The 13,532-nt window shown below is 40.8% G+C and overlaps 1 protein-coding gene across 1 annotated transcript in view; it reads right to left on the bottom strand.

The window, feature by feature from the left end:
- adamts12 (ADAM metallopeptidase with thrombospondin type 1 motif, 12) overlaps nt 1-13,532 on the bottom strand; it is a 623,896-nt gene that overhangs the window by 333,423 nt on the left and 276,941 nt on the right. Inside the window, exons 4-6 of the mRNA XM_039750336.1 lie at nt 7,971-8,158; nt 7,440-7,523; nt 7,204-7,328 (exon numbers count right to left, since the gene is read on the bottom strand). Of these exons, the coding sequence (XP_039606270.1) occupies nt 7,204-7,328; nt 7,440-7,523; nt 7,971-8,158 (397 nt within the window). The remainder of the gene's footprint in view (nt 1-7,203; nt 7,329-7,439; nt 7,524-7,970; nt 8,159-13,532) is intronic.

Below are 13,532 nucleotides of genomic sequence, written 5' to 3'. Positions count from 1 at the left end.
TTACTCGGTATTTAAAAAAAGAGTTGTGCACTGTTGCCAAATGTTTGGCATGAAAAGTGAAATCCTAAGAAGTGATCACCCATAAGCACCTCTGGCTTACATAATCTTATAACTGAATGCTCATTAAAATGTCCTCAGTGAGAGTTAACAATGCATTCTTTCCCTCTATCAATGTCACAGCAAAGGCAGCCACATTAATAAGGGCCAAGTTTAGTCAACTTAATAGAATACAGGAAGGATAGATAGATAGATAGATAGATAGATAGATAGATAGATAGATAGATAGATAGATAGATAGATAGATAGATAGATAGATAGATAGATAGATAGATAGATAGATAGATAGATAGATAGATAGATAGATAGATAGATAGATAGATAGATAGATATGAAAGGCACTGTATCACAGATAGATAGATAGATAGATAGTGTGATGCTGCCTCAGCAATCCAGCAGTTTAGGTTCAGAAGTGTCATGAACTAGGAGTCCTGAAAAATGTATACCCCAAAAGTGCTTCCAAAAAATGCCCACTGGGGGACTTTCCAGCAAACCCTGAAAAGATATAGGGGCAAACACAAAATCTTTATAAAATAAAAAAAATTGTTTTTCACAAAAAATGCTCTGCAATAATGTGAACCTCTTAGGGATACAATAACAAGCATCCTCTAAGTAAATAAATGTAAAAATGTAAAATTAATCACGTGACTTATTCTGTCGGTCCAGATGACTTACCTGTGGAAGCATGGAGGTGTTTAGGAAAGACTGCAGTGTAGATTTTAATAATATAATATTATATAATATAATAATTTAATGGAATCTTGGAAAGTAAGAGGATGCCTGAGGAGTGGAGTAGAAGTGTACTGGTACCGATTTTTAAGAATAAGGGGCATGTGCAGAGCTGAAGTAACTACAGAGGGTTAAAATTGATGAGCCACAGCATGAAGTTATATGAAACAGTAGTGGAAGCTAGGTTAAGAAGGGAGGTGATAATCAGTGAGCAGCAGTATGGTTTTTTGTCAAGAAAGAGCATCACAGATGCAATGTTTCCTCTGAGGATGTTGATGGAGAAGTATAGAGAAGGCCAGAAGGAGTCACATTGTGTCTTTGTGGACCTGGAGAAATCATATGACAGGGTGCCTTGAGAGGAGTTTTTGTATTGTATGAGGAAGTCGGGAGTGGCAGAGAAGTATTTAAGAATAGTACAGGATATGTACGAGGGAAGTGTGACAGTGGTGAGGCCTATGTTAGGAGTGACGGATGGGTTTAGATCAGGGATCGGTTCTGAGCCCTTTCTTGTTTGCAATGGTGATGGACAGGTTGACAGATGAGATTTGACAGGAGTCCCCTTGGACTATGATGTTTGGTGATGACATAGTGAGCTGTAGGGAGAGTAGGGAGCGGGTTGAGGGGACCATGGAGAAGTGGAGTTATGCTCTTGTGAGGAGAAGAATGAAGGTCAGGAGAACAAGACAAAATACTTTGTGAATGAGAAGGAGGACAGAGGAATGGTGAGGATGGAGGTAGTAGAGTTGGGGAAGGTGGATGAGTTTAAATACTTGGGACCAACAGTACAGAGTAACAGGGATTGTGGAAGAGAGGTGAAGATGAGAGTGCAGGGAGGGTGGAGTGGATGGAGAAGAGTGTCAGGAGTAATTTGTGACAGACGGGTATCAGCAAGAGTGAAAGGGAAAGTCTACAGGACGGTAGTGAGACCAGCTATGTTATATGGGTTGGAGACGGTGACACTGACCAGAAAACAGGAGACAGAGCTGGAGGTGACAGAGTTAAAGATGCTAAGATTTGCATTGGGTGTGACGAGGATGGATAGGATTAGAAATGAGGACATTAGAGGGTCAGCTCAAGTTGGGCGGTTGGGAGACAAAGTCAGAGAGACGAGAATGACCAGAACAAAAGAGATACAGAAAAAAAAATTAGTAAGGGTCTGAACCAGTAGAACAAAAACCACAAGACAAGAACAAGAACAAAAAGGAATACAGAGTTCAAAATCAGCAATAAATCAAACACACACCCTGCGGTGGGCTGGCGCCCTGCCCGGGGTTTGTTTCCTGCCTTACACACTGTGTTGGCTGGGATTGGCTCCGGCAGACCCTCGTGACCCTGTAGTTAGGATATAGCAGGTTGGATAATGGATGGATGAAAATCAAACATAAGTGGAAACACAAGAAGGGTTTTGGAATCCAAGTAGTCAGATAAGGAAGTGAACCAAGAATGAGCCTTTGATGAGTAATGACTGACAGGATCACGACCTCTGATGCCACACCCCCTAATGGGCAACTTAGTGCCCAGATGAACAAAAAATTAAAACGGCCCAAATCAAAAATGAACTTTAAAAAGAAGCATTGAATCCAAAAATAATTTTCCTCAGATTCCTGGATGTCGATTAAGATATTTAGCACTACTAGAGACAGAACATAATTTACAGGATTCCCAGGATCCTGATAATCACACACATATGGGATCGGATGAGAATACCCAGAGTGAGACTCACACAGACACTGTGAGAAAATGCTACATGTAGGTAATGACTGGGCATGAAATTTAAACTCAGGATGTTGAATTCAAATAACCACTTTGCTACTATGCAACTAATATTAATTATAATAAAAAAACATTTTTGGTGCTGGGTAAAAACAATGAATGGTCTTTCTTAAACTATGAAAGTAAATATTGCATGTCAGAAAGATGGCAGCAACCAGTGAATTCCAAACGCATGGTGTAATGAGATCTTAAACATTCTAGATGACAACAAGATTATTAAACTTGCAAGGAATGGAATTTAGTCAATTGCACAAATATTTAGGTTTTAGGATTATTTGTACTTTAATGAAGCTTGCAGATCAGCAAAGAGTACAGGAGGAGGAAAACCATGCAGTCTAATGTCTTAATTAGGTTTGTCCTGTTTATCAGAAGATTAGGTTTGCAATATAAACTTGCTTTTGTCTTTGAAAATCAAGATACATTTGCACATGCCACATTTTCAGTGAAACACTCCTTGACTACATGACGCTGCAACAGGCTGGCATCAAAGTCTTGGCTCATCTCTCAAATATTCCAAGCAAAGTCAGACTCTAATTAGCTGGCTCATTAATAATACTACAGGAACAAAGGGTCTGAGTCACTCTCTGCTGCCCATAACTGAATGTCCTGTTCAGTGACCTTTAGTGTGCATTGAAAACCTAAGTATCTATTTTACACAGAACGTCTGTCTGAATATTATTACTTGTCAGCTTAAAGCTCGAAACACATGGTTGTAGAAGAAAACTCTGTTCTATTAAGCACAAAAAGATAACCGTGAGAGAAAAGAGCTTTGTCATTATGCACAAGAATGATGTAACCTTTTTTGTCATTTAAGAAAGAAAAGAAAAAAAAAAACTGGACAAAAGCTGTAGAGTCTTTCAAAGTAAAAGGTGGGCAGAGCAGTAGCGCAGAGGTCATCACCGCGCTGTTCTTGGACGTCTATTCAAATTCTAGGTGTCTCCATTTGTGCTCATCAACGTCCTGGTACAACATCTTTCTATAGATCAAGGCAACAAAACACAGCATAGGGCATTGAACGTGGCTTAGAATATACACAGCTCGATTCTGTCAGTGGATTAAGTATTCAGGCTCCATCACTTTCTGCACCCCTTATTGTGTTGTGCCAGTTTCGCCCATCAATCCACACTCAATAACCCATCATGATAATGTGAAAATGTTTTTTTGAAATGCTTGCAAACTAATTAAAAATCAAGAAAACTTAAATATCTCATTCTTATAAGTAGTCCAGATTGTTGTTGGGTGCATCCTGTTTGCTTTAATTCTCCTTGAGATGAGTGAAGAACTTACCTGGAGCCCACCTATGGCAATCTGAATTGACTGGACATCATTTAGAAAGGTACACACCAGTGTATACAGTATAAGATCCTACAGTTCACACTGTATGTCAGGATACAAACCAAGCCACGAAGTCCAAGGAAGTCTCGGTAGACCTCCATGATCAAATTTTGGTGATGCATAGACTGGGTCTAGGGGATAAAATTATTTCCAAAGTTTTGAGCACAATGGCCTCAATAACTGTGAAATGGAAGAAGTTTGGAACCATTGGGACTCTTCCTAGATTTGACCATCTGGCTAAACTGAGTAGCTGGGCATAAAGGCCTAAGTCATAAAGCTGATCATAAACCCAATGGTCATTCTAACAGAGCTTCAGAGGTCATCTGTTAAGATGGAAGAACCTGCCAGAAGAATAAAAATCTCATCAGCACTCCATTGATCGGGCTAGAAAGAAATCAATCTTGAGTAAAAGGCATATGACAGTTTAAAGGATTCTGGGATTGTGAGGGAAAAGAGTCTCTGGTCTGATAAGACAAAACCTTAACTCACTAGGCAGAACTCTAAGCACTATGTCTGACAGAGCTAGCACTGTTTATTACCTGCCTAATACTAGCACTACGGTGAAGCATGGTGGTGGTGGCATCAAGTTATGGGGGTACCTCTCAGTGGTAGAAACTGGGAGATTGATCAGAATTGAGGGAATGATGAATGCAGCCAAACACAATCAGGTGAGGCTATCAGAAAGATTTTGTACATGTCTTTGTTTTGTTAGTTCCATTGTCCATGTGCACGATGGACAGAAGACATGCCATATCAATTGACACAGGATATTACAGTGGTGGAGCTGTACACTCACGGAGCAAATATTTTGGAACATCTGTACACCTGCTCATCTATTCAGTTACCTAATCTGCCAATCAATCTGTGGCTGCATTACATTATAATGCATCAAAGCATGAAGATACAGGTCAGGAGATGTAGTTAATGCTCACATCGGACACCAAAATGGCCAAAAATACAATCTCAGGGGTTTCAACTGTGGCATGATTGTTGGTGCCAGATGGGGTAGTCTGAGTGCTTCTATAACTGCTGATATCCTGGGATTTTCACACACCACATGCAACAGCCAAAGACCACGTTATGTTCCTCTCCTGTGAGCCAATAACAGAAAGTTGAAGCTGTGGTGGGCACAGGCTCACCAAAGCTGGACAGATGAAGGATAGAAAAATGTCTGATGAATCTCAACTTCTGCTGAGGCACACAGATGGTAGGGTCAAAATGTGGTGCCAGCAGCATGAATCCATGCAACCAACCTGCCTTATGTTAACAGTCCCTACTGCTAGTGGTTATGTAATGGTGTGGGGAATGTTTCTTTGTCACACTTTGGTCTGACTAATATCAATCAATCATCACTTGAATGCCATGGCCTATTTGAGTATTGTTGCTGACCATGTGCATCTTTTCATGGCCACAATTTACCAATCTTCTAACGGCTACTTCCAGCATGATAATACACCATTTCACAAAGCATAAGTCATCTCAAACTGGTTATTATGAACACAACAATGAGTTCAGTGTTCTTCAGTGGCCTTCCCATCCATCACTAGGTCTGCATTCAATAGAAGAACTTTGGGATATGGTAGAACGTGAGATTCTTAGCATGAATGTGCAGCTAAAACTCCATGATGCAATCAAGTGAACATGAACCAGAATCCCACAGGAATATTTCCAACATTTTGTGGAATCCATGCCATGAAGAATAAGAGCAAAAGGAGGCCCTACCCAGTATTAGTAGAGTGTTCCTAAAAAATTGTTCTGTGAATGCATTCTTGTATGGGCGACACCTGATGGATTTATGAAACAATATCCCTATGCGGCTGCTTCTGTGAAACACACAATTAAAAGTTGGTGAAAAAGTTGTGTACTACTGGTGTTGAGTAATGCATCAAGAAGAATTCCTGTCCATACCTCAGAGATTGAGGGTGCCGTTAATGATGAATGGTATGGAAAGACGCGATTATGAGGGGTGTCATTAAGGGAATGTCAATAAGTACTGTACTATTTATGGGCTACATTTCATGGTACATCCAGTATTTAGAGGATATTTAAAAATGAAAGAGAAATCAAAAATGATCATAAAAATACCACACAAGCAGCTATAAAGAAGAATATTATTGTTTTGGAATGTTCTGTTCTCTGACATTATACACTGACAATAGCAGTATGGTAGTGACATTCTTGAACCCATTTGGACCATATGAATGAAGTTTATAGCTGTGGCAATGGATGAGTGAAAACAACAATAAATCAGTATGCACATTGGGAAAGCAAAGCCCAGAAACGACTAGGCTAGAATGCTAAACCAGGTCAATGTGGTAGCAAACCACTGCCGTATTTTCACAGCAAATCATCATCAGTGGTCAGCCGTGCAATTGGGTGTGCATTAAGTGGCAGACTTTGTGCGGTCAAGAACAAGTTTCCTTCACTGCGTTGTCAGTGCCTGGTGATTTGTTGTTGTGAAGTTGCTCAAGTGCCCTGTCCAATTCTACTTGAAGTTTTCGGTGTCAATGTCTAGGTCATGAGTTGCTTGTGCTGGTGAGACATCATTTTTTGTTTGAGAGTTTGCCGTTTAAAGATGCGATTATCAGGGGTGTCATTAAGCACATGTCAATCGGTACTGTACAATTTGTGGGCTACTTTTCAGGGTGCATCCAGAGTTTAATAGATATTACCTGATGTTACAATACCGAGCTGTCACATGGTTGAGGATTATTTATTACCACCATAAAGACCTCAGGACCTCTACCTGTTGTCGACATATTAGGTGCTCTGAGTGTTGTTACACGTTTGTAAATTTCACTAACCCATAGGCCCTCTTTCTCACTGAATTGTGGAAAAATACAAAGAAAGCAGCTTTGACATCCAAAAAGAGCAATCAGCTCACATTAATTTCAACTGTTGGTTCATTTTATTAGTGGCTAACATTACTCATTCAGCTATCTGCTGTCACTGGAAGGACACAACAAAATTTAGATACATTCATAAGTGCAAGTGATATATAGGGTGGTCCAGATCTAATTATACAACTTTTAATGCAATGCAGGAAAACAATACAAGACAAAAAAAATTGCTGTTCGACTGACAACCGTCTCCCCGCTATTTTGGAATGCAGGGCAGGTGCTGCCATCTATCTACGACAAAAATAATTTCTTGTGAATTCTCTATGTAATAAACCTAATAAGTTATAGCGTAATGAAAATTGCATAATTAGATCTGGACCACCCTGTATTCACATGTTCATTTTTTAAATATCTAAATATTCAACTTCATTTGCTATTATAAAGCAAATTAATTACTTTTAGCATTTACCTGGTTATTAGTATTGCAACATCGTGGTGGGCTGGATGAGTGTCGTTTTTAGGATTGATGTTCCTTTGCCATTTGCAAAAACTTGACAGGGTGTTGTCTGCATGGTGGACAATCTTAAGGCCATTCTGAAAAAGGTTAATATGATTGCCGGTTAAATTCATTTAGCAGTTTAAAACAGAGCAAAAATAAAAAAAGACACCTTACATTATATGCAAATAAACTGAAAATAACTGTACCTCCTCCTTCTCTAGCAGAATAAGCCTCACAACCACAATGTGAATAGCATTCCCAATGCTTGGATCGTGAAATATCCCAGCAACCTGTGTCAATACCAGAAGATACAAATTACACGAGTCTTTTAGTTGGAGACAAGATACAAGAATTTAAAAAAAGAAAAGAATGGCACCATAATAGAAAGTGTGTTCTCCTACAGATCATATAGATTTAAAACTGCCAGTCATTTTCCGCAGTTGTAGTAAGTGGTCATTTGAAATAAGAATGAGCTAAAGAATGACAGGCCACACTCAAGTGACAATTTAATAGATCCTTTTACAAAGACATTCTGTAGCAGATGACAATGACAACAATGGGCTCCACACAAATCCTCTTTCTACATTTAATGCTAATCTTCTGTGAAGCAAATATAAAGAATGGAATCCCCAATTCATAGATTTAGGCATCTCTTTTTAATTGTTCCATCAATACACCACACGTAGACACTTGGTCTAATGTTTTGCTACGAGTACCTATTCAAAGTTTTTACTTACCATGTTCATGATTGTGAAGATATAGGATTCAACATTTTCACTCCCATGATATTCTATCATTTTCGGATCTGCAACCACCAAGGTTTCTACCCATCGCTCCTTGCTGACTGAGCGTCGAGAAAGATGTTTTCTTTTAAAATGTTTCCTTTCCCAGGCTTCCCTTTGTTCTTCTGCTTTGTTGATGGTATCTGTACAATAAAAAAGTAATAATAATATTGTAATGACCCGGCAGTCAGCGCTGACAGCGTGGTGAATTGTGGGTATATTTCTGTAACGTTTACTGTTTGTACTGGGCAAGCAAGGTAATTGATTTCCTGTTCTATAAATGTTACATGTGTTTATGTTTCGGTTGCTTGGGTGGGCTTGGGTCATTTGAAGCCCAGGTATAAGTAAGTGTAACAAGTTACCATCAGTGAGAGGGATGTTTCTATGAATGACCTTGACAATGGCCTTGCAGTGTGTTGAGCTTGAGCTTTGTTTCTGACTATCTGCTCTAATAAAGAGATACAAAAGGACAGAGCTGTGTGTTGCTAGATTCCATCTATGCAATTATGTATGGAGACACTCGGAGTCGTGCGGTGTATGGGACACGAGTGCTCGCTTGCTTAATGAGCTGGGTACAGCTGCGTGCATGGCGCTGGCATTCCGCTGGCCGACCAGCTTGGGGGAAGTGCACGGCAGAGTTCGGCTCTGAAAACTTCAATATTTAACCACGGGTCGTTGCAATATGTATACTTAATGTCCCAAAGAAGGTAATTCCATGCCGGGCCAGGGGGTGGCAGGGTGCACTAAACCTTCCTCTTTTGTCTCTGTAGACTGGACATGGGAAATTCTGCCTGATTCACGCCCAATGACATCACTTCCGTTCCACCCCCAAGAACATGACTTCTGGTTCCGGGCCCCAATGATGTCACTTCCACCTGCCTGCCTTAAATACAAGACAACTTCCTCTGTAACTTCAGTTCTGTTTTGGACTCAACTCTGCACACATCTGTGCAACTTATTTTGCCATTTTACAGCCAGGCATCAAGTACAGGCTATTTTTTTCACAGTCTATTTTATTCTTCCTAGCCTCAATGGCAGTGAGACGTTCCAACTTTTTCTGTAAAGTAAATTGCTTTACTTTCATAAATGGCGGCCTTTGGTATAGCCAGTATTATTAGAGTTCAAGGTCTGGGGGGAAAAGGGTCGAGGGTCCGCCTCAGCGTCTGGAGCGCGCGCAGCCTGAGTTACATAAATGGGGCCCCTTGGGTGATATCGACTAATGGATTGTCTGTCTCTCTCTGGTTGCCGTCTGTTCTTTTGTGAATCACCCTTTTTTTTTTTTTTACCTGAAAATGTTTTACGTAATAAGATCATAATAAAAAAGTTTTGAGGCAATGAAAGTCACATTCGTAAATAAGAATCATTGGATGTATACATTTGCAAGCACAACAGTCACATTCAAATGCAATTTTTTTTTTAAGATTATAGTGTGCAGGTGTTCATAGGGTGTTTATGAAACACGCTGAAAACTGATTGAGTAACATAAACATGAGGGAAGCTCATCAGTGAGTAGCATAAACATAAGGAAAGCTCATCAGTCAGCACTTTCACTGAAGGGCGAGCCAATAATTAACCCTCAGTCTCATCAATGTGTGCTCAGCAACAGCAAACCATACTTTCGAGAAACCTGGAGATAAGCGACCGAACCTCCACAGCCCCTCAAGTACAGCTAAAGTCAAATTTGATTGACAGTCATCCTGCCCCTAGATCTACCCACAATGCCTCAGGTCCGCTGCAAGAGTATGAGGACTATGAAGTATACCAAGTGACATAAACGTGCAAACTAACTGGCTGTTCAGCAGAGCTTTCTAAATCATGACTTTTAGGCTAAGGACAGAAGAAATGCAAGTGTTGTACTGTTTTTTTTTTTATGAAGAATGAATGAGTAATAATTTTGGAGATAAAATAGAGTTTGTTGTAATGTTTCTTAAAAAAGTGTTATGTATGAAATTGGCCAGGACAAAACAAATAATGGTTAAAACAAGGATTTTGTTAAAACCAATACTGTTGTAACAAAAATTTGACCTGTATATGTATAAATCATATGTATATATATTGTGGTATACGAATGGGCATCCCGGCCAGGGAAGAGTATGGATTATTAACTGGATGGGAGGCCCAAAAGAAAAGCCATTGGCCAGCTGGGTGGAAAGATCATATCTTGCCCAGCCGGTATAAAATAATGGAGAGACCACAGAAACCTAGAGCTTGGAAGTTGGTCCATCCTCCATACGCTAAGTGGTCACCATGTTGGGACACCAGCAGGGGTGCTAGGGAAATGGAGTCCAGAAGTGCAGCCCTATAGGGGTCCCTTGGTATCAGTAGAGGGCGCTGCCGGGGGATGTCCACTCTACTTTGTCTAGACGTGGAAGTGCTTCCTAGAGGGGAACGGAATGATACCGGAAGCAATCCCGGGTCCGACATAAATGAAATGAAATGCAGGAGGAAGAATAAGAGTACCCATTAGATCATTGCCTCGATAGTTGGTAGATTATTATTATTGTGATCGGACAAGAGGATTGTGAGAATGTGCCTGAGAAAAGAATAAAAGTCTTTTATTTTATTCTATTAAACATGTGGTGTATTGCTGGGACTGTGGTTTAGGGCTCTGTGATGCCCTCTTGTGGTCACAAATATATATCACCTCATAATTGCTTGGTTTATACTGTATATATATATCTCTCTGTTATAAAAAAATAATCTTGGAAGGCTTGGAAGGAGACGACATGTGATATTCTCGGAAGACAATTTGATATCTCGCGAGAGACACTTTAACGTCACACGAGACAAAGCAGGGAGACAAAAGGACAGCTGCTGTACAGGCTTTTAAATGATCAACGCGCAGTGTGACAAGCAGAACACACAGCTCACCAGCAGCAGCAGAAAGACAGCTGATGATCAGACCCCCGCACCCCCACCCCTTCACAACGTGTGCGGCAGAGACGTGACATGGCTGGAGTTCCGTGCGCCCACGGGGGGGCGGGGGGTGCTTTAGGGGAGGCGGTGGGCGAGCAAAGAAAGCAGGGGACAAAGCCCCCTATTATATATATAAATAAAAACAGGTGGGTTACTGTAAAATATAAGAAACGCAGGTTTTGGTCAGGATGTACCATCTTATAGCAGCTACTCCTGCGTGCTCTTTCATTTCATCTTCATTGATCCTATTCTCCGCTAGATTTCTGCGTTGCTCTACTCCGCTCATTATTTCATCTTCAATTTGTTTTGCATAGTGGGCTCTTGAGAGTTTAAGAATTCTGTCTACTGCTGCCTGCAGCACTTCTTTTGATTTTCTTCTGCCTCTGACTTTCTGTGTTTGATTCTCCTTTAACCTTTTGACTGTTTTTCATAATTGTTTTTGATTTTCAGCATCATTTTCCTGTTTTTTTTTTTTTTCTTCTCCCAAATTCTTCTCAGCACTTTTTCTTTGAGGGTGTAGTGGTAGTGCTGTTGCCTTGCAGTAGGGACACCACGGTTTGTGTCCCAGGTCATCCTGATATGGAGTTTGCATGTTCTCCCCATGTCTGCTGAGGTTTCCTCCAAATCCTCCCACAGTTCAAAGACATGCAGGTTTGGTGGATTGGTGATACTAAATTGGCCCTAATGGGTGCTTAGTCTGTGTGTGTGGTTTACCCTGTGATGGAGTGGCACCCTGGTTCAGGGTTTCTTCCTGCCTTGCACTCCCCCTATGCTAGCTGGGATAGGCTCCAGCATTCCCCCTAACACTGTTAAGGACTAAGTGGGTTAGAAAATGACTGACTGATGACTTTTTTTTTAATTCGTTGCTTTCATAATCTCTTTTGCCTCTTCTCACTTGCATACTATCCTGTCTTCCTCAGTGTTTGTTCCTAAATATTTTCTGCATGGCTCCTTTTCCTCCGCTACCATACTCTTCACTTTGTCATTCCACCATTTTGTTCCTTTTTCCCTCAAGGTCCTGTATTACTGTATTAACTCTGCAGATGTCTATAGCTGTTTGTAACAATATTTATTTAAAGTTTATCCACCTTTTATTTATGTTACCTTTTCTTTGTTACTCATTTCACTTTCTTCTGATTCTTCTCATTTGTCTTAAATTCCTTTCTCTGTATTCCTGTCTTTTGTTGGTTTCTTCAAATGATTCTAATTTAGAATTATTTATTAATTATTCTCTTTAACATGTTTCTGAACGTTCAAATCCATTATTACCATTTTGTTATTTGGTGCAGAGCACTGCTCGCTGATTACTTTGACATTATCACTGCATACCTCATGCGACCAGTGTAAGTGATGTCTATCATGTGTGACTGTAGATGGTGCTATACCAGCACTTAACCTGACACAAACAGACACCGGAGGCATAATACTAAAATAAAGTGCTTTTATTTTTCTTCGCTCATATGGAACGTCTTTCCCATCCCTACGAGCCCACAACACAGTCCAAAGCACAACACTGCACCCTCTTTCTTCACCAAATACTCCTCTCCGGCAAGCTTAGTCCCTTCTCCTCCCGACTCTGGCTCCCGGAGTGGTAGCTGCTGGCTCCTTTTATAGCCCACCTGGAAGTTCACCAGGTGTTTGATGACCTATTTCCAACTGCACTTCTGGGCCTGATGGAAGAACCGCCCACACGGGCGAAGGAACAACTGCAGCACCCCCTGACGGATCCCAACAGGGTTGTAGGGAACTCCATCTTCCATGGAGCCCTACGGGAATCCAAGGCACCACTGCCACCCAGGGGGGCTGCCATCTAGCGTCCCAGGGGAGGTACTGTTCTGACCAGGCTTGCTACCCCGGTTCATACAGTGCAGAGGCATCCTGGCCATCTGTGGAACATGCTTTTATTATCAGTCCTTCTGCTTGCTAAGTAATTTTGTGAATTGTTTTAGGATTGAACCCAATGTTTCTAAATAGTATATAAATATTTACATTCCAGACTTCGCCATTCTGATTAACTTCTCGTTCCAAGCCATGTCTCCCATGTTTCTGGCTACCAATATAGGCATTCCATTCTCCCATTAGTATTACATGATGGACAATGGATTGCATTTTCTCCAAAGCCTGCTGTAGATCTCCATAAAATGCCTCCTTTTCTTTTTTTGCATATAAGTTGATAAATATTTTGTATGTTTTTATTTGTAACTTATAACACTGATGTCTATCATTGATAAGAACAGCAATGGTTTGATGGTTAAGAACCCCTTCTCCCCTTTTAGGAATGAGACTTTGTAATTTTACGACAGGGTTGGGGGAAGTGTCTCAAACAAGTTTGGCAAGTGTTTCTCTGCAGGACCCTCTCAACTAACCCCGACATGGAGGCCAACTACCTAGCTGGCAATCTTCACCTTAACAAGTGGTTTTGGGGGCAGGTGTGAAGGTATTCTATGCCCCATTGGTCTGAAGTATGGCTGTTTGGAATTGCTGTTTCTTTAAAGGACAGGTGATTGGCAGGATGACGTCGAACTTCGTCCTGTATCCAAATGGTGCCATCTTTCGCCTTTATGCCTGGTGCAGCTGTGTTGTTCTTATATGTAAGTGGAC

Source organism: Polypterus senegalus, chromosome 4 (assembly GCF_016835505.1).
Source record: "Polypterus senegalus isolate Bchr_013 chromosome 4, ASM1683550v1, whole genome shotgun sequence".
In the NCBI taxonomy this organism is placed as follows: domain Eukaryota; kingdom Metazoa; phylum Chordata; class Cladistia; order Polypteriformes; family Polypteridae; genus Polypterus; species Polypterus senegalus.
This window is presented reverse-complemented; position numbering and strand designations above follow the sequence as displayed.